General features: G+C 41.3%; 1 protein-coding gene across 1 annotated transcript in view; it reads right to left on the bottom strand.

Moving 5' to 3' along the window:
• Positions 1–17626, bottom strand: part of RAB3B (RAB3B, member RAS oncogene family) — a 29380-nt gene extending 11754 nt beyond the window's left edge. The window contains exons 1-2 of the mRNA XM_053469827.1: positions 17522–17626; positions 10016–10243 (exon numbers count right to left, since the gene is read on the bottom strand). Of these exons, the coding sequence (XP_053325802.1) occupies positions 10016–10243 (228 nt within the window). The 5' untranslated portion in view covers positions 17522–17626. The remainder of the gene's footprint in view (positions 1–10015; positions 10244–17521) is intronic.
• Positions 17627–21580: the final 3954 nt, after the last annotated feature.

The raw sequence follows: 21580 nt of genomic DNA, 5'->3' as shown, positions 1-21580 counted from the left end.
GCAACATGTGCTATCAGCGCTCATCGCCCGTTTAATATGATGTATGGGCTTTGAGTCACAGCTAATCTTCCTGCTCACCCGCACACCGATCTCGGCGAGGCCGGAGCAGCTGGCAAAGATAAAAATAACCCCAAGCTATTTGTTTAAGAACATGCCCAGCAAACACCTTGTTTGTCGGGTTAACCCCTTGCAAACTACGTGGCAAGCCAACGTTTCCTGCTATTATTTAGCAAATGTCAGCCGATCCATAAACCATCCCTGGTATTGTTTGGTGCCCCCTTGCAAATATTTAAGGTAGACCACCTATTAAAAGTTAAAGTGTTAAAACTTACCGAGTATGGCTGGATTTACATGCAAGGTGCCTACATATTAACGTACTATTGCATACCTAACATAATTGACAAGGTAGAACAATCAGTAGAACATTCTAGATTTCCTTTCTTATCAGACTCTAAGAATCTATAAGGTTTAGTATGTATCCACGCATTATTTCAGTTGATTTAAAGTGAGTGCACACTTGTGTTCCATGCCAAAGTTAGGCTAAACTGCAGCTATTCCTGTCTTCCCAACTACAGGCCCCCAATATCTTACACGTGGCTCCGGTGGGATTAGTATCATCGGTGAGGGAAGATACAGCCAGAACCCGAGCGTATATTATTACTGTGCTAAGGTATCCAGGCAGCGGCTCCCACAAATTAAATGAAGTTCCACTTGGCTGAGCTGGTTATCACATCAGCAGCAGGCTCCGGGAGACAGGTGAGCAACGCAACGGATACAGGTCATTGACCATGAACCACGTCAGGGAAGAACGTTACATGCTGATTCCATTAACTCTCATAATTCCGAAGCGCTCTAAACTCTGAGCCAAGGCAGTCGACAGCACTCCACATCCTAACCAAGTGCCGTAAATGTTATAGCAACGCAAAGAGCTATATAAAAAAGGTACTTATTTTATAGATATATAAAACCTTATTTTTATGTACACCGTAATATGCTTTTTTGTACTTTGCGTTTAACTTTGTAAGCACTGTTTTGCTCCATTATTTGGCATTATATACCAATAGACATTACAGAAGAGCAAAGATTTCTCCATCTTCACAGGGCTTAATGTCGACTGTTGTCCAGAACCAGCGGTCTCAGTTCTGAACCCCATTTAACACCCTGGCTTAAAACACATTTTAAAACTTAATAAGGGTAAGTATGATGTACAGCCTCCATAGTGAAGAGGGGTTGGTTGGGCCCTTGTAACCGGTCCTTTGGGTAACGGCACAGCACAGGAGTAGATAAACCAACAGGGCATTATGTCCCCCAGTTTTGCGGCCCCCATTGACCTGCCAACCTAGGCCAACTCGGCTTAGGGCAGAATATGTTCATTTTAGGGGACAAGAGGTCTTTACTCAAGAGTTTGGGGGTGGTAGGGGCAAGGTGACTCCCGTGCACATGCACAGAACGCGTTCCCACTGATTTCAATGGGAGAGTTTTCCTGCCACTGATTGGCCGGTAAATACAAGGTAAAGAAAATGAGGAGCTGGGGGGGGGTAGGTTTTAGGGCCTTTTAACAGCATACAAGTACAACGCACTGCATACATCAGGAGCTAGTAAGAAACATTTCATCCAATTATATGTTCCAGAAAATACAGTACTTTTAGCTGTAATTATATATGTACCCTTATATCCATTAAACATATATACAGGTGTTTTTTGCAGACTATGACCAGATTTTGTGCCGCAGAAACACAACATAATGTTCTCTAAAACTGTTATCAATATTATTTCCTTTTCATCCACCATTATACACGATATTAGCCGTTATAATATTCACATGTCAGGACTTTCAACAAGGTCTCTAAATATAACCGTTCAAACATTTGGGGACCAGCGGAAATGTACCTTTGTTTATTGCCTATACGCCCGCCCTATGGAACACACTGTTCCCTCGCTTTGAAGGGTTTTAATTTACAGGCCGGTAGCAGGATTTAAAACAAGGAGCAGGCCTGGTTTAACTACTTAGCACCGCAGATTATTACACAGCAGCTTGCATACGAGATGTTATCTCTGCGCCAATATCCCCGTCTCTCGTCATGTAAAAACCCCAGCACCTGTGTAACTAAAGCCTTTGTTTAAACATCCTTTCCCCTGCCATCTGTTTTTGGGGGACACGGGGACGGACTGGAAAATAGGGCAGAGAAGGCATTTTTTTCCAAATGCTGCTCTGATTGTAAGCTGTTGGGCCGTGCCTTTGTGCGAGCCGTCCTTGCAATTCCACGTAGAGCCCCCAGGGCAAGGACTTTACGAAGGTATCAGGATTCTGTCTGTGGCCCTTCTGTTAATATATTTTGGACCGGACTGTATAGTGTACATCGAGTATCAGGCTTATCACTGGGTCACTATTCTGGACTTGCCCTCATGGTAAGTTGGCTGCCCTACTCTGGATAGACACATACTCGTCAGGGTATGCCTGGGAATGGTGGGAGTTAGCCAACAGCTGGAGCACTAGAGGTTGTCTATTGTGTTATCGCCCTGTCTAATAATCATCGTTATTACTGTGATATAGCCTCCATAGCCCTTCACTCGTTAATGTGCCAGAGAGATTTTACTTAGAAGGTGATTGAAGAAGGGAAAACAAGCTTTGGTTTTGAAGAAAACAGACAGGACAGAAAAGGGCAGAAAAATGTCACCGTCAGGACATGTACCTCGTATTACACACGCATGTTGTCACCTGGTTACCTGTATCTTGGGAGAAGGCTTGTTAGATGACGTAGCTTCATCTCAGGTGAAGAGACGCGCAGGGACATATTATGTAGCGCACTCAGAGAATTCATGTCCTCAGGTGCCTCTGATACAGATGGGTTATAAATGAAAACTATATATGATAATATAAACTGGAACACACATGTAAAGCTTACATATGCTTACATGGTTTGCGGTGTTGTGTTTTTGGAGGAATACATTTCCTGCTGTATATTAGGTAGGTTTGCATTGAAAATTCTACAAAAACATATACAAAATAGGGGAGCGCAACTAGGTTGTGCGCTCCACCATTTTGTATATTTTTCTGCTGTGCATATTTACAGGGTTGAGGGCTTTAAATTGCTTGAGAGTGTCTTTTGGGTTAAAATGCAGTGCAAAATTAGATAGGACTCGCCAAACTTGGGGTACTTTGAGGTAGCGCAGGGTGAAGCAATTATGGCCATATAGTGTGACCGAATCCCCAATATTTACGCCTCAGGTGTTTTGTGAATGGTATTCACTGGGTATGCGCTTAATTCCTGCTTTGTTATTTAAAACTGTATAACCTTAATATTCTGTATATTATTATAAAATGTAGGAATATTAAAATATCACATGGCATATATTCAACCTACTGAAATTAAGATTAATACACTATTGTGATTATTACAATTGCTATTTAATATTTGTTGGATCCTTAGTCACAGGAAGTGAACGTTTGCAACAAGTGCAAAGGCAAATGGCTTCCCCTACCCTAACAAAAACAACAAAGCAAATGATAATGTGTTACAGAATTTATAATATATATATATATATATATATATATTGAACGTGGCAATATATTTTTTTCTGAGGAGAGATGTGTTTTAAATCAGGAGAGTTTTTTTCTAACTTTTATTGGCCAATACTTTGCTCATTTCAAACCAGCATTGGAAGAGTCCACGGGGAAATTCAACGTATGTAACGGTTGCTAATTTGGTCACAAGTGCTCTTGTCTAATTTCAACAGAGTACGGCAGTTTAAACACAAAGTCAACACTTTCCGCACAAACCAATTTCTGGACTGAAACGTTCATTAATATTTGCGAGTTAAAGGCTCTGCTTTCAATCCCCTACAATGTCTATAGCCGGGGCTAATTGAATGTTCCGGGAACAGATGATGACTTACGAGATAAGCACGCGCATGTTCCCCAGCACGTAAACCACTAAGGAGGATTGAAATGGCAAAAATTAACCCCTAAATTCATAAGAACTAACTAAACGATTAACTGTACTAAATTAGTATTTGGTTGCTAAGTTAACGATACCTTAGGTCATGTAAAAAGTATACAAGCTGTGTATTTTACACCCCAGATTCCTGTAAATTATGAATCCTCCTCCAAGATAAATGTTATCATGAAACCCTTTCTGTTTTCGCTTGCGGAGCACAATGGGTTCACTAAGCAAATGTAAACATAGACTTTGACAGCCGGTGAGAAAACGTATCCCGTCTAGTCTTTTTTCTGATGTAAACTCTCGGACGAGCGCTGGGCTCACATACAGTCATATCCAGCCACTGGCCACACACTGCAACACCCATTGCAATCTTCCTTACGTTACCTTACATCTAAGCCTCTGGCCCTCTGGTTTTAGACTATGACTTCTTCTTCCAATGTTTCTCCTCCTTTGAAATAAACATCCCTCCTGTACTTTGTTGAATCTGTTTATGTATTTAAACGTCTCTATTATATCTCCCCCATCTCTTCTTTCCTCCGAGCCGTACATGTTGAGCTCCCTTGGTCGTTCCTGATATTTTTTACCCTGCAAACCATTCACCATTGTAATGTTGTGATATTTGGCAGAGGACCTCAGCTATCTTTAGAACCGCTGCAGGGTCTTATCTACAAGACACGGTCCCTGGGTGTATTTTATAAAACCTAATGGAAAGTCTAATGGGGGTGAGCAAACACGTCGCGTTGAGAAGTGAGTCATATCGAACATTAAAGTGATGGATCTGCCTTTGAAATCTCAAAGCACTCCTTCTGATGCGCCTACAGCATCACAGACATAAACATTATAGCCATCTGTATCACGGCGTCTGGCCAGAAATCCCATTCTCAGGTAGAATACTGTCTGTAATCGTAAAAAAATATTACAGTCAAATTCGTATTATATGTTGATGCCGTAACAATTATTTCAAAATGTTCGTGGCAAAAAGAATAGATTCTGAGTAGAGTCCAATAAGAATGTAAACTGACCCAGGCACGTCGATGAACAAGGAGACAGTACGGGTTAAACATGGAGCACCAGGACTCAAGGGTGGAGTTTCAAGGAGCCACATAGTTAAATCACTCAAAGTTACTGATTCAGAGACGCTGTTAGAATCACTTGTGATCATTTTCACAAACCCCTGGATTATATGATTTGCAGACCTGAAACAGAGGAGACGATATCATTTAATAGAACAAAGAGAAGGATATGCTGGAGTAGACACCAGACGCAAGATGTCTGGGTATTCCACAACAGGCAGCTTAGTCACAACAACTGGGATTTAATAAATTACTTTTACTCAATCAGATTTCCTGGTCGGTTTGTTGCCCTTAAAGATCACCCCTGGCGTAGGTGACGGGGCAAAGTGTTTTATTCTTCAGTACCAAGGACAGGACCGTCAGCGCCCATCAATCAGCACCATAGACAGCTCCTGGGGAGTCCTTTTGCCTGAAATTTGCAACTTTCTGTTTAAAGTCCCCTCGTGTAACATGGAGTATTTAACTTTCACACTCTTCCCTGCCGGCAGCCTAAATATTATTATTAATAATAATATTAATAATAATAATAATTACACATCTAACCTTAGGGGAAATTCTAGCAGTGCGGGAACCTAAAAACTCCTACTCCTAAGTAGCCAGACGATCTAGGCTGGTCAAAAAGGGCTGATTTCTAAAACGCATACCCCTTTTGTATAAATTGCTAAGTACAGATGAATGGAGAAAAAAAAAGGATAGTTGTTTCTTTGAAATATTCGCCTTTCCTCCACAACTTTTCCCGTTACCTTGATAATTCTGGCAGTACGTGTCTTTGTGTTGAGAAGGCATCGCGGCGTCTTGGAGGAATAGATGATATTTGACAGAATAGCGGTTCTTTCTTGTTGTAAAGTGTTAATTGTCTAAAGTTCACGTGGCGCACAAGGAGACCGTCAGAAACAGAAATAACCAGAGACAGGAAATTGTTGAGAGATTTTAATGATACGGCAGACGCCCCCTCACACCTAATTTACCCCCCATGTGAAACATTAGTGGGGGCAAAGTCGAGCCTCCTGTTGACATTTTAGCTGCTGAAGGTGCTCATTATACGCAAGAAGAACATATCCTCATTAAAGACTGAAAAGGGCAGCACAAAATAATGTAACTCTAATAAACGGAATAAAGATGCGAAGGTAGATTTTAAATTGATTGACTTATTTAAAGATGTTGTTCCACCTGCTCTGCTGAATTAAATATCTTTATAAATAAAGGCAGCATTAGAAACGTCGTTCCCGTTACCGTTGAATGCACAAACCCTTCCCGGAAATCATTATTTCATTAAGTAAAATTTTGCCTTATTCATATTTTTGCCGGGAACACATGTCATATGGCAAAAAAGCAGGTACTTACGTGTTGTCGCCATGGAAACTGAAAAGCGTGTGTTCTTTTTATGCAATTAAACCTTAATAAAATTACAGAAGTGCTAAGGTTTTATTTGCTTAACATACTAGTCCTGCCAAATAAAACGTATTCTTTGCTGGCTGGCTGGCTGGCTATATACCTATTATCTCAACTCATTATAATGTGCATTAAATAGCAGCAACAAATCACATGCCGTGCTACCTAGAGAAGAACGAGACGGATTAGGCACAGACCGGCCACCTGGCACTCAGGGCAAATGCCGAATGGGCCGCTGGCCATTACAGCGCCCCATACTCACGTTATAGGTGGATATGCCTGGCCACATGCTACGTGAGCAAAAAAATATGGCGTCCATATCCAGCTGTCAGCCACGTCTAGGTCATCAGCACACCTGAGGACTTTCTTAATGAGCCGACCCTGAGAATCTTGAAATATGAACTCTTTAATAGCCCACCGTGGAGATTCTATGTAGCCACTCGCCAAATATTCTAACCAAATGGTTCTAACACCGGTCCTCATGGAAACCTTGACTTTTTAAAGATACTCTTAACTGAGTCACCTGCATCCAATATTAACCATAACCTACATAAATCAACATTGATGATAAGAAATAGTATTCAGTGACCATTCATTGAAGGAAAATGTTTAACTAGAATAGTTATTCTTTAAACAGGGGTCTCTGGTCAACAAATATACATTTCATGGTGGTCTCCAGCATGATACAGTAAAGAAATTGGGAATAAGAAACACAACTAATTACTTTTTTACTTTGGGTCCAGTACATTTCAAAAGTGGTAACAAGGTACCAAAAGAACACCAGAAGCACTGACGTAGGACATTATGGACACCATTAGTTGACTGATCGCCTAGGACAAGTATCAATGCTGTCCACGGTGCTAAATGCTGGCAGGCTGTACATGCGCGCCATTAACCCACCAAAAAGTACCTTACCAGACGTCATGTAAAAAGAAATGAATGAAACAGAACCTAAACTATAATGCAATGATTGACAACGTGTGGGGTAAGTTTTGAAGGGGATCGCGCCTACCAAAAAAAGGGGCTCGCTTAACGCACAATATGAAAAGGAGAAAAACGAACACCATCTTTATCTGACTCATTGGCTTTGCCGATAATTCATTAAAAGTATGGCCAGTATATCGAAAGCATTAAATGGTTTTATTCCATCTCTTCTCCTGCCCACCTTGGCTTTTAGACTATTATTCAAGCAACTTCCTTGAGTCAAAAACGTCCGACTCTTGGTTGTTAGCGGAATGTTTTATTTTTATCGGAAGGGAGCCACTGGCCAAATCCACAAAATCCACAACTCCTATCGGCTTGTTCAGAAAGATTCTGCCTCAAATGGGTGCATAATTACAACAAGCCAATTTAAACCGTGATCCATGCTTCAATCAAGAAATCTAATTGATACGTACGAAAAGCAGAGACTATTTCGGAATCCATGTGTTATTTTGGGATTATTGTCGGGGCCACGTACAATGCATTTTGTTCCATTTATAACTCTGCTTCCATCACCAGGATTTAATTAAATCTGACATTTTATTATGATGAAGATATAGCTGCAAAGTACTTTACATTATTACTCTGTCTACAACAAGTTGCTTTTTTAACATGAATCATCCTCTTACAGGGGTCGTGCAAAAAAGGCAGTATTTTGCATGAAAAAAGTGTGCTTTTTTCACATCCTCAATTCATTTCACAAATAATCAGGTGAGAAATGGGAAACACAGCAAAGACCCAGCAGGACTTGGTGTCTATATTTCATCTGCATAGGGCAAACATGACTTCAATGGACTGGTGTGTATTAAAGGACCCCCCAGCCATCATATGCATTTACATGGTGCCCCCCTTGTATATGCATATGCCCCTCTGCCTGCTACCCAGCTATTTTCTGTGCATGAGATATGTTCGGCTGAACACATATCATGACACGTGATATACAGTACTTACCACCGATCAGATCCAGTGCTCAGTGAATGCTCCAGGCAGGGGTCTAACGAGACCCCCTGTGCCCATCTGCAGGAAGAGATCCCATTAATTTGCCACCGATTAGTCAGTGGTGCAAAACGTCGAACCACGATGCAGCTTCTACCTAAGCTTTTTTTACTTTAACCAATGCATATGAAAGTACTAACAAAACAATCCAAACTGACCCACCGTGTGCAACGAAGTGTAAGCTCTGTGGGTCAGCAGCGCCAGCTCCTGACTCCCTAAAACCCTATGTGCTGCTAAACAGAATGTGATATTAACTGTTTATTTATTCTCTTTATCACTTTAAACCTACTAAAGAAACATTGTTCACATTGTGCCTATAATACTATATTAATAGTAGAAACACGTTCTGCATGTAAGTACACTCCAGGAAAGGGTCATGGATAAAAGCCATAGAATGAGCCAACATTTAAAAAGAAACGTAACCGATGCGGATCACACGGAGAGTGTCTATGTACAAAGGGGAAAAGCAAACAAAGTGGGCTTTTGGCAGCAATTTATGCCGTACATGCCGCGAGTATTACATGCACACGCCAAGCTATATTTTCATTATATTAATCATATGCATCATTCTAACAGATAATGTAACATACTCTGTGTTTTGGCTTTTCTACGCTATATAAGGTCAGACAGGAGTGTTCTCCGCTGCAAGCCAACTACAACATGCCACTTTTAGATATAAAACAGGCTCCGTGGGATGTTCTTCCCTCTGTAAACATGCGCATGGTGTTCTTGCTGTACTAAACGCACATGAACATTAATGGAGCGGGGAGGTGGGGTGGGGGGATAATATAATCAAGGAGAAACTGCATTTAAATTAACACTTCATTAATGTACCCGACGTTTAGCATAGGTACAACTTAACATTAAAGTCTATTATATGATTGGCTGAACACATCAAATAGCTGTGGGCTGGAGAAAGGTTTAAATGCATATGGGGGTGACTCTGTCGGATCCCTTCCTTTACCAACACCCCCACCCCTGGTAATAATCTGTCTATGCTTCCCCCATAAGGCAAAATAATTGAGGTTTGTGAAATCAGTTTATCTGACTGTAGTACTTAGTTCATTATTATTTATCGATTTATTTAGCACCATCCTATTCTGCAACCCAGCGCAATGGGAGTTAAAGGGAGAGTTTAATCTCCTTGGTGCCGACACTATGTAAGAATGAATATTAAATCATGGTTTAACAAACGTATGGTAAAAATGACACACGAAAAAATTGGGGTCCTTAGGTTATAAAAAAGTCTTTATGCCAAAGGGTTAATATTAAAATTCAAAGAGATCATTGTCATCCATACAAGCAATTATTACCAGGGCCAAATACCTTTTTAAAGCAGAATGGTCATTTCACGAGAGCTCAATTTTTTTGGCTTGTAGTAACTCCCCCCAGTCCGTGGCGTCTATTGCCCCACTTCAGAGCCAATAAATCATTTTTAATGCTAGTATTTGTGTATGGTAGCAATATATACCAATGCACCATCCACAACACACGACACGTTAAATTCTCCTGCAAAGTCCCACAAGCATCAAGACTAGTAAACACACCAATTTTAATGAAATATTTTAATTGCTGGTCAGCAAGGTGATTTGAACCCAGCAAGACTGGTTTCTCCAAGTTTACACTCACCCAAATTTGCAGCTTCACGCGCTTGTCATTCCGATAAACCGTCTTAACTTTGAAGTCGATTCCCACAGTGCTGACGAAAGCCGACGTGAAGGTGTCATCCGCATATCGGAAAAGGAAAGACGTCTTCCCAACGCTGCTGTTCCCGATGATCAGCAATTTAAACATGTAATCAAAGTTCTGGTCAGAGGCATCCTTGTGTCCATACCTTGCATCTGTAGCAGAGGCCATCTGAAAAATACAATACAGAAATGTAAACCTTGCACTCATTTAAAATGAATAACGCAGTGGTATATATTATATATATATTTATTTTTTCCATATTGTTGATTTATAATGATAAGAATAATTATTAGTTCCATGGTTCCCCCCTTAACCTTTTTTGACACATATTACTTTCATTTGCTTCAGGCAAGAATATTGTAAATCTGCCCTAGGAATATAATGAATAGCATCTCAACTAATTAATTATGATGGAAATCTCCGATGAGGCAATCGGTATTAATTAAGCGATTGCCTTCTTTGGAAATATCACATACATACACGAGCAGCAGTATCACGCATAGAACTAACTGCTTGATATCTCAATGCATTGGGTTGCTTATCGGAATAACGTAGGTTTGCTTCATGTTAATCAGTGGCCGTGGAACGTATCTGCAGAAGACACGACCTCATACACAGGTGTTTCTTTCTCCTGCCTCTGTAACGCTGTAATCCTCCAGATCAGAGCTAATCCTGTCTGGTGACCAATCTGCGCTGGATTATATTTTATTAACCGGCCACAACAAAGGCTTATGCACGTTGATACGCAGAATGGTTGTGCATGTTCACTATATTTTTTTTTTTGCAAACATTTAATAATGTTTATTTGTATTATTATGTGTATGATTCACAAATGCTAATAAAAAAATAATTTATAGAATAACTTGTTTTCAGCAGTCACATTAGGTTGATGACCCAGCACTTTTTAGTTTGCGTGAATAGAGTTTGAGTGACCAATGACAAAGCATGGAACATGCATGCGACACCAGTGACAAAGCATGGAGCATGCATGCGACACCAGTGACGAAGCATGGAGCATGCATGAGACACCAATGACGAAGCATGGAGCATGCCTGAGACACCAGTGAGGAAGCATGGAGCATGCATGAGACACCAGTGACGAAGCATGGAGCACGCATGAGACACCAGTGACGAAGCATGGAGCATGCATGAGACACCAGTGACGAAGCATAGAGCACGCATGAGACACCAATGATGAAGCATGGAGCATGCATGAGACACCAGTGACATCACACCTGCCATATTGTATAACACAGAATGCAGGGCACTGAGGCCCCCACTATACACAGTGATTAAAAATTATCCCCGTTATTACACCCTTTTCCTAGACACATTAGCCACCATTCATTGCTTTCCAATTAAGAGAATATCCGGTTGATGATCAACTGAAGAGGTTAACACCTTAAAGTACCAATTTTCTTGCCATTTAATAAAAGTGGCATTTCCATTAATGAGCTTCCTAAGATTGTGATTATAAAGCTAACGATATTCATGATCTCCTCCGAGTTTCCTGCCCTCATCAACATCCAATTTATTTGATTTTCAAGGAAACAACTTTTAACATCCTCGGTGAACCATAATGTACTGAGAACATCCATCAAACCCTAACATCCATCAAACCCTAACATCAAACCCAAGCGTGTGCACACATAACACACTTAATGCACACAGAGCAGTGTCAGCAGGCTGGCGGGGGTTTTGATGGCCATGTTGCACGTTGAACATTGTTAGCTCTTAAATTAACAGATCTCCCGTGTCAAGGCAGACCTTTTTCGTGACAGCGACAGGTCTTGGTGCCACTCCATATCTCTGTGGAGCAGTGACCTCCACCGATTTCTGTGACATCTGCTGCTGGGGACAAGGAACCAAGTCACTGTTCACGTGAGACACCCAAATCTTTGGACAGCTCTAAATCTACAATGCCTGGTGTTTTTCTACTGCCTGTGGACATTAACGCTTACGGGAGAAGATCATCTGTTCCATTAGCCCGCTCTCCGGTGCTTTTATCGTGCTTGGTATTTTTGAAATTGTTTGGAAATAGCAAAAATTCTTCCGGACGTTAACGCTCAAGGCCTGGCAAGGTGGAAAAAAAAGCAATTCTATTTATAAAGCGAAGGCTAAATGATATCTCTGCCTTGCAGGGTCACGAACAGAGTTAATATCCTTGGAACCCTAGCAATGAACAAACAAGTTGTCAGACAGTTGGTTTTAATAAAGGGGAAATAGGTCTGCTTTAACACTTTCAACCCAAAACCTTACACAAAAATATTTACATTAGATAAGACATCTTTCGAGCAGTTTGCGATCACTTCCATTGAGGTCTTCCCACTACAATTCACTTAGCTGACTGCAAAGTTTTGACCATGGAATCAGAAGTTTTGGGCTACAGAGCCAGCACTGGGTTTATAGGATAATGATCTGCTATTTTGTTTGTCTAATTTGCTTTAGGTAGATCTCTATCTATCCCCAAGTGTCAGAAAGAAGCTATAAACTATCCGTGGTACAAAGGCAACAACTAGACTATATGGACAAAAGTATTGGGACACCTGATCATTACACCAACAAGGACTTTTGTGACATCACATTCTAAATACATAGACATTGTTGGCCCTTTACTACTTTCACAAAGCAAGGTCCATAAAGACATGGTCAGGGGTCTGTGCGACCGGTCAAACTTTTTCACACCAAACTCATCCAACCATGTCTTTATGGACCTTGCTGTGTGCACTGGGGCTCAGTCATGCTGGAATAGAAAAGGGCCAACCAACTACATATTATTATTCTGCATTTACAATGTGATGTCATCAAAGTCCCTGTTGGTGTAATGGTTAGGTGTCACAATACGTTTGTCCATATAGTGTATATGTTCTACCAAATTCTTCCTCAATTACAGAAACAGTCTTGTCAAAATTCCATCTTCTCTGCAGAGCTGTGTTCAAGAATAAGCTCCTAAATGTTTCACTTGAACACCCCAAAGGTCAAGATCATTCTATTTTGCAATTTATCTGTACCAACCACTCATTGTAATAAAACTACGTCTGTGGCTTACCCTAAGGATAAACTAGGAGATAAGGTTTTAGTCCTGTAACAGTCACATTCCTCTTCAGCTGAACCTCCAGAAACCATGACCTCCAGCACTTAGCTGCTTCTCTCAACAGAACCTAGGGCTAAAACTTAAAAGTCAAAAAAACAGGCCAAAGAGTCAGTACGGGCAGCTAACCATCGATGTCGAAGGAGTCGCGGAATCAAGAACCAGAGAGAGCAAAAAAGCGCACACAAAGATAACCAACTACATGGGCAAGAGGGTGGTTGGCGCTTGAGTTAAAAGGACACAGAAGCAAGAAATGTCACCTGTGATACCTCAGTGCCAATCCACGTGCCAAGCGACTGAAGAAGGTTCTACAATACGAGCCATAATTCTGTGCACACGTAGAAGCCAAGCAATCGTCGAAGATGTGTTAAAGCATGTGACGGCACCTGACGACACCACGGACCTCCAATATTCATAGAAAATTTATAGAACTGAATACCATGTTACATATTATTATGAAAAGCTTGAAAATGCTATAAAAAAACCGCTTGTTGGCGGTAAAAACAATTGTTTACATATTACACGTTCTTCCTCGATCCAATAGCAGAAGAGACGTTGCATAAAGGTGAAAGACTCAACCAGTAACACGAGTGATATACTCTGATCTTTTCAGCTCTGCCTTTCTTAGAATATTTTAATAAAAGAAAGGAAGAATGGGGAGAAAAAATACTTGTTTGCTCTTTGTGTATTTCTAAATTATTTTCTATTTTTGGACTTTAACCTTTTCATAGCCGTACGGCAAAGGTCACTCATCTGAACCTAATTAGATCGTGTGTATCTGTTGTCATACCAATGGCACACACATCTGCTGTTGTTCACAGTCGTTCTTTTAACCCTGTGACTGCCAGTGACATTCAGTAAGAACAAACAGACATCCATCTAGGAGAGAGAAAACATAAATTAACCCTTTCTTAACATCCATCGGACACCTAATGTGTGATGCAGCGCATGTCCACTATTCAAATGAACAGTGGTTGAAGTTGACAAATAAGCCTGGGAGTTACTAAATATGTTAAGTTTTGCAATTTGTACTTTTCATAATATCCTGTCATTCAGTAATGAGAAAGTACACAAGAGCCAGCCTGTGATGTCAGTGTTTCCTATTGCCCCACATTTCCAAAAATGGAATTAATTAATTATTGTCAAATAATTTTCTAGAATTTGCATGATTGTCTGCACTAAAACACAAATTCTGCATGACAATTTATAATGACATCAAAAAAGCGACTTTTTTGTCCAGAAAACTAAATGTAGTAAAGCAGGATGAGATTTTTTTAATTTCTGATATTGTTCCAGGAACCCAGAGAGGGTCAGGTGTGTGGCGGACAGTATGATGTCGGAACCTTGAGAAACTTTTACTTTTACTTTATTTTAAACCTTACTGTTGCCCAAGCCCAGAGGAACACAAAAATATATACTTTATAGAAATCGCCATATGGCCAGGACCCCCTAGATCAACAAATCCCTATCCACCTGGCGATACCTAACAAAAGACCACGACAATAGAATAAAACGATTAATAATGAGGTGGTGAGAGGCATGCCCAGGTGTGTTACCTGGCTTTATACAAGGTTAATTCCCACCACTAGCTTCCTCGAGGACACCCCATTACCGAATAAAAAACTGGAATTTTAGCCTCGTCACCATGCTGGTGCCATTGCCCCCCATCTCCCTTTTAACTGTTTAGCTCCCACACATGCTTACAGCCCTGACTTGCTGCCAGATCCCACTGTTTAGAGTCTATTCACTAAAGAGACAGTTTACCGGAGAGTTGTGGTTTCAACTCCTTACGTTTACTATCATTATGAAGGGCCAACACTGTCAGGTTTCTCCAGTACAAATGGCTTAGCTGGCCCTGCATAAAGCACACTTCGGTGGCCGAGGAGACATAGGAAATCACACTTATTTAACTATACAGTATACAGGGCCAGCCAAGCTCTTCATCAAGCAGAAGCTCATTGGTATTGGACCTTCATAATGTATAGGGGAGTCAAGGAATTGAAACACAACTCCTGGAGACTCTCCTGAACTCCTTTATGGTCACCTTACGGACAAATTATAACTCTACATGTTTTTTGACTACAACCCTGATCAGCCACAACCATCCGTGTGAGGATGGAAGGTTTTAAAGTGTAATTATTATGGGAAAAGGGCTGGTTATCATACGGTATATCCACATATGATTCTGAATACAATAAGAATTTTAGGCTGCAGGCATGTTTTCCAGAAACATTTTTAGCCTACAATCGTGGAACGTGACGTTTTTATCGGCATTACAGCGGTACATAAAATGGTGTCTGATAACCGTTAATTAGAAACAGTGTCTTCGCTGGGATTTTATTAACTAGGAGCACTCAGACAGGTTCATTTGTTTCCCCTCGGGTGCAAAAAAGTTAGGTTGACTTTGGAAAACACTCAAAGAACATACGAGACGGACAAGGACGACTTCCAACGCTTCAGAAAGTTGGTTCGGATTATGAAAATTAATGAGGTTTGTGCAAAAAAGGTGAAAATGTGAAAAGGTGGCGGCTGTGGGTGTATAATGTGGGGATCTGCTAGAGTTGGAAGGGTCTGTAAATATGATGAAAAGATTCAGGAAGTACTGAAGGTTCTCTTTCAAAGATTATCTATGAAAAAGTAACCTTGTTGATTTTACATTACACTGGTATTGAATGTTGGGTACATTGTAAATGTTATGCTTCCATACAGGCCAAGGCTGGCAATCTGTCACCCCAGACGAGTGTCTGGTGGCAACGGGAAGGCTGGCACCTTCTGGCCTAGGGGCCCCATTGGCCCCTTGGTATTCCCCAGGGGCAGAAACATACACACTGGCACACATATTTACACATATTCTCACACTAACACAAGCTGACACACATCCATGCTACACACATGGATACTAACACACGTGCACGAACACATTTGGCATTTCGAATCTACTTAAGTAGCCAATAAAGGTATCAACCTGACTGCATTTGTCTCCTGTGTTCCTACACCTAACATGGTACTAACTCTAAAAACACATACACTCATGCTTACACACAAACTTACACATACACACTCATGCTAACACGTATACACTCCAGCATACATACATGCTCCCATTCCCCCCAGGAAGCCTGCCCCTGCCAGTGGGCCGCTGGCCATTGGCACCCAGCTGCATGCTATGAATGCATAAAAATGTAGTCCACGCTGACTTCGGGGGCCGCTGTTCTCTAATAGATAATCCGCAAGGGTCACCAGCTGCATAGCGGCAGTGTGCAGGGTCCGTTAGCGTTACATGACCCAAGACTGCAAGTGCAGCAGCGTGTATGTGCGCGGTAGTGCGTGTGCCTAGGGGCCTCGGAGGGTCTTAATCCGGCACGGAGAGTTTTAACATCCTGTTCCCATGGCATGGATAATTATTCTTTCCCGTGAAGATATCTCTATCGCTAGGTTTCTGATTGTTGTTCGGGACCGGAGACTGATCAGATCATGCTGGCTGTGCTGCATTGAGACGTTTAGTTAAATGTTAAACTATTTTCTGTCTGTATTTCTGTTTTGTATTCTGCGTGCGCATTGAAATTCTCTCAATAGATACAGTACATGCATTTTTAAAGATATAAATGTTTTTAACCCCTATTATTCTCACATGACAGAAAGTATATACACATCACACATACGCTGTAGACTGGATACAAGAGGATTGGTGATTAATCCCTTCTTCCCGTATAAGAGGTAAACAGGACTGTTTTTTTTCCAGCTAACACCTGGTATGTCTGCCTTGTATTCACTGTATACATTCTTTTGTTCTATAAATATTCCCATGTTCACTAAATAAGTATGGGTCATCCGCTAGCCCTAATATTACAACAGTGATAAGTTATCCAAGTAATAAACTGATTTAAATTCATTTTCAACCGAAAGAAGCATTTTATAAATCACCGGTGGGTATGGTAGACCTACAATGTATTTAACCCTTTATGCAAGCTACTTTAACTGTACTTAGTTATCAGACATGGCTTTTAGAATAAAAGACAGTAGAGGTGGAGGGGGGGACTAGATATTGTTATCTGTACCAACCACAGATTTTACCAAGATTTTATTAAACAGATGGTCCTGGTTAAGACAATGAATGAATAGTACTAAGGAGATGTTATTTTTAAACAAAACAAAGTAGCATTTGTATATATAAATTATATTGCACGTTGTAAAAAAATCACCAATGACTGTACTGGGACTGTAAGGGTTAATGCCTGAAAGTGACAGTTTGGGGGAAATTGAATCCTGGACACATTATTGTGTTAATGAAGTTTTTGGAGAGCAATTCCACACCAAAGACTAAGAGGCAGGTGATCTGCCAACAGTGTACTCACCGCTGGCTGTAGATCGCAGGTATCTCACTGCACCGATGTCTCAGCACTCGGATCGTTCTGCTCCCAGACTCCTCCGTCTCTGTTTACTCTCAAATCACTCAATCCCTGCACCTTAATCCCTAATCTCTTTTGCTCTCAGATCCCCTCCCTTTCAGCACCCTGACCAGCTGCAGATTCTGCCTTTTTATACTTAAAATAAACTAATCCCTCTCCTCCAAAGTGCAGATTACTGTCAGTCTGAACCTCTCACCTGTCTAAATCAAAGGTGGAAGGAACGTGCAGTGTAGTCTCTTCCCTCCCCTGCCTCTCTCTTTTCACTCTCAGATGTCACTTCTCCCAACTTTCCATTCTCTCTGTTTAAATCCCCCTACAAATAATCAGATTCTAAGGGAACCGATTCCTGAGGGGCGTGGCTTTGGGGCAGTGACGTCAAATGGGTGTGTCCAAGGCGCCAGCTCTGCATCCCCGAGGAGAGCGAGATGGTTATTAACCCTTGAGCTGCTGCAGGTTCCAGGCAGATTTAATGGAGTGACGGCAGCCAATTGGGAAACTAAAGTTACATAAAGAACCCACAGCTCTGTGCCTTCATCATCCAAGTGCTTTTTTCTCTAGGAAGAAACTTTCATGCATGTTCATTTTTGCTTCCTATTAGGAAGTATGTTTTTTTTTTTTTTTTATAAGTCTCCCTTTTTAGTCTCCCATTTTAGGAAGGACAGTGTCCTTTTGAGACCCCCTTTTCCTTGTATGAAGCCCCTCTTTTCATTGAGCTCTGAATATTCAGCTCCTAAAAGCGAAATATATGTGTATGTCGACATAAGCAAATGTGTTAAATACGGTCTTGGTCTTCTGATGACCCCGGCTACACAAACAGGTATCGCGGTTCACAAAGTCGCATTAATATTCTGGATAAAGCCCTACCTGTCACCAAGTAGCATAGTGTGGCCTAGGCTTAGGGCAGTAGGTATGGGGGCAGTGGCCCCCTGTCACAAAACCAGGGAGATTTGGGTGATCGGGCTCCTCAGTGGGCTGCTGGACAAAGGGCAAGTTTTGGGGATCAGAAATCTTCCTTGTAATTAAACTATGTTGGTCAAAGTATCCTTATCCAGAGCTACATGTACCCAGCGTGTATGGAGATCTCTTGGCCAGCAGCCCACCAGGCCCGGTTTGTCAGATGGCCAGCAAGCCATGGGGATGGCTTAAGATGTGTTCCTGGGCCATACCAAGGGCTTTACCAAACCAAAATATACCACTGCCCTGGCCACACCTGTAACTACACCCCGTAAAAAAGAAATCGTGGCAACCAAGAGTTCTGCATTGAGATCATAAAATCAATTTATGTAGCAATGCACATAGAAATTATCCGATGGATTGCGCTCTGGATAATTTACTCCGGTCTCTAAGAAAGGCCAGTCATGCCAAGAGTTGAGAGTCTACGCCATTTTACGGATTACAATTAACCCCAACTCTTTTTCTTTCTGGTGCCAAATGACATGTTTGAAAAGTTTGCTATTAAAAGCAAAAGGCAGATTTATTTGAAAATGAGAGGCCTCAGTAAATAAAAAAAAATAATAATTTGGAAAGCATCTGAGATATTGTTCCTTACTCCTCTACCACATGCAGATTAAAGGTTGCTCCCGAGACCCTTTACTCAGATGTGATGTCATATTAAGATAGTATGAGTTCATAGAAGACACAGATGGTATAGACGCGGACCAATGACTGCAATATCGCATAATAATAACTAATCTCCCTCCCAACTTCCCTCCAACTGTCCCACGTCTAACAAATATTATGACAGGGCTTGACAAACCCCTGGTACCAGGTCGCCATGGCAACTAGAGACGACTTCCCGGCTCCCAGGGTTTTGCAGGGCTGCCATCATGAATCTGTGTAGTGACCCCGCCGGGAGCCTCGCGGCATGCGTTTCACCATGCCCCACGGGAAATCATAGGGTGCCGGATTCACTATGGTGGTGGCGTGGCGGGTCTCGACAAGGTGAAATGGGAAGTAGTGTATGTGAGTGTGTGTATATGCATAGTGCTGGAGTCAGTGTGTTTGTGTGTATATGCATAGTGTTGGAGTCAGTGTGTGTGTGTGTGTGTGTTAATATGCATAGTGCTGGAGTCAGTGTATTTGTGTGTATATGCATAGTGCTGGAGTCAGTGTGTTTGTGTGTATATGTATTGTGCTGTAGTCAGTGTGTGTGTGTATACTGTACTGCCAGTGTATGTATATTGTAGTGTCAGAGTCCGTGTGTATATGTATCGTGCTCGAGTCAGTATATGTATATTGTAGTATCAGAATCAGTGTGTATATAGCTCGAGTCAGTGTGTATATGTATATAGTGCTCAAGCAAGTCTGTGTGCATAAGAAGTTTGTGTGTCTGTTACTGTATGGTGTTAGTGTGTAAATGTATGTTAGTGCATGGCAAGGCTCGACAAACCCCAGATCACCTAATATATGAAAATAAAAACATGAAGGGGAAAAAAAGCTGGCTCCTAACTTTTTTGACTTCTAGATCCAAACTAAATGTGTTGGCCCCTGTAGTAAGAGCGCCCATTTCTTCAACAGGACTTCCCATTTCTTCAACACCACACTCACCAGTGTTCCCTTCGGCTTTCTGTTCCTTCTATGGCGGTTTAATACTAAAGAGGTAGTTGGCAGGAGACTTTACAGGAGAGCTGTAGTTTCATCTCACTGACATAACTTTAACATCATGAAGAACGAACCCCAGCGAGCTCACAGATTGAGCTATGCAAATGGCAGGGCCAGTTCAGCCCTTCCTGTAGAAATCTCTGCCAGGCATGGACCTTTATTCTACATAATGAATTAAGGCAAATTGAGAATTTCGATATTCTTTTAAGTGTTACTGTTGCTTTTTTTTTTTAATAGTTTTACCACCAATGCTTTTTGTTACATTACGTTATTGTACACATAAAAATATATATTTTTTCACAAAAAATGCCAAGCTCTCAGACGTAGCACTCAGTTAAACCTATATGGCCTGACAGTGCCCTCTTGTGCTCAGAATGATTTCTGTAAATCTTAAAAAATGTTTAGGTCGGCACTAAAATGAAGCTTTAAATATTTGTGTAATAAAAAAAGACCCATGCGCCTAGGAGAACACGGAGTACAAGGTGGACCAGAGGAGATCGGTAGCCGATTTTAGGATGGAGAGACACAACTTAATTTCCCAACCAGAATTTTAGGTGTTCTGTTATTAAAAGCAACCAAGCAAATCCAAGCAAAATCTGTGGCGTAAGAAGTGGGTTAATTTTGGGTACAACGATGTATAGATGTATGATGGATAGATCTTAATTTTTAATTTGAATTGATGAAACGAAGCCTATTGGAAGCCAAGGGGTTAAACCACGGTCCTTTCAATGTATCATCTTGTAAGCGGTTGTGACCCAAGAAATGGTGACAGTGACTGGCAAACAAAACTATAAAAAGATTTACCAAGAAAAGCCTCTTACCTGTGACCTTTTGTACAAAAGCTGCACACATTTAAAACAGGTTTCTAAGCAACTGCTCCCTGCAGACATTGATTAATTCATATATTCTTGTGTCGGAAGAGGATCTGATGGGGAAAAACAGGTGATGAGTTTATTGGATGTAATTTTATTAGGAATGGGGATTTTTTTTTTTTAAATAAACTTTTGAAGTATATAAAATAGAGTATTGGGAGTAAGTCACTAAGGTGGGAGTCTGAAGGCGGGACCTTCAACTTGTTCAAAGACTGCTCCACCGGACGGTCTTGAGAAGGAAGACTAACCCCAGATCTAACTGACCTGCCCCCACCCCATATTCCATCTACCACCCCCCATCCCCATGCGGTAATAGCACTTTATGGCACCCCTGGAAACGTTATAGTTTTTGCTGTTTTGTGTACACCGGGGAACTCTCTGTGTGTCGTCGCGGGGAAAGTCCGGTTTGTGGGAGCGGTGTTGTGGCGTACCCCACTCAGCTGTATTACTGTTGAAATCCACTGGCCAACCAAGAGACCAAGTTTGCTGCCTTGGTGTCACGCTCGACTCTGCTCTCTACTTCATACCTCAC

The sequence above is a fragment of the Spea bombifrons genome, chromosome 6, assembly GCF_027358695.1.
Source record: "Spea bombifrons isolate aSpeBom1 chromosome 6, aSpeBom1.2.pri, whole genome shotgun sequence".
Lineage (NCBI taxonomy): Eukaryota > Metazoa > Chordata > Amphibia > Anura > Pelobatidae > Spea > Spea bombifrons.
The sequence above is the reverse complement of the archived record's forward strand: the minus strand, read 5'-3'. Positions and strand labels throughout refer to the sequence as shown.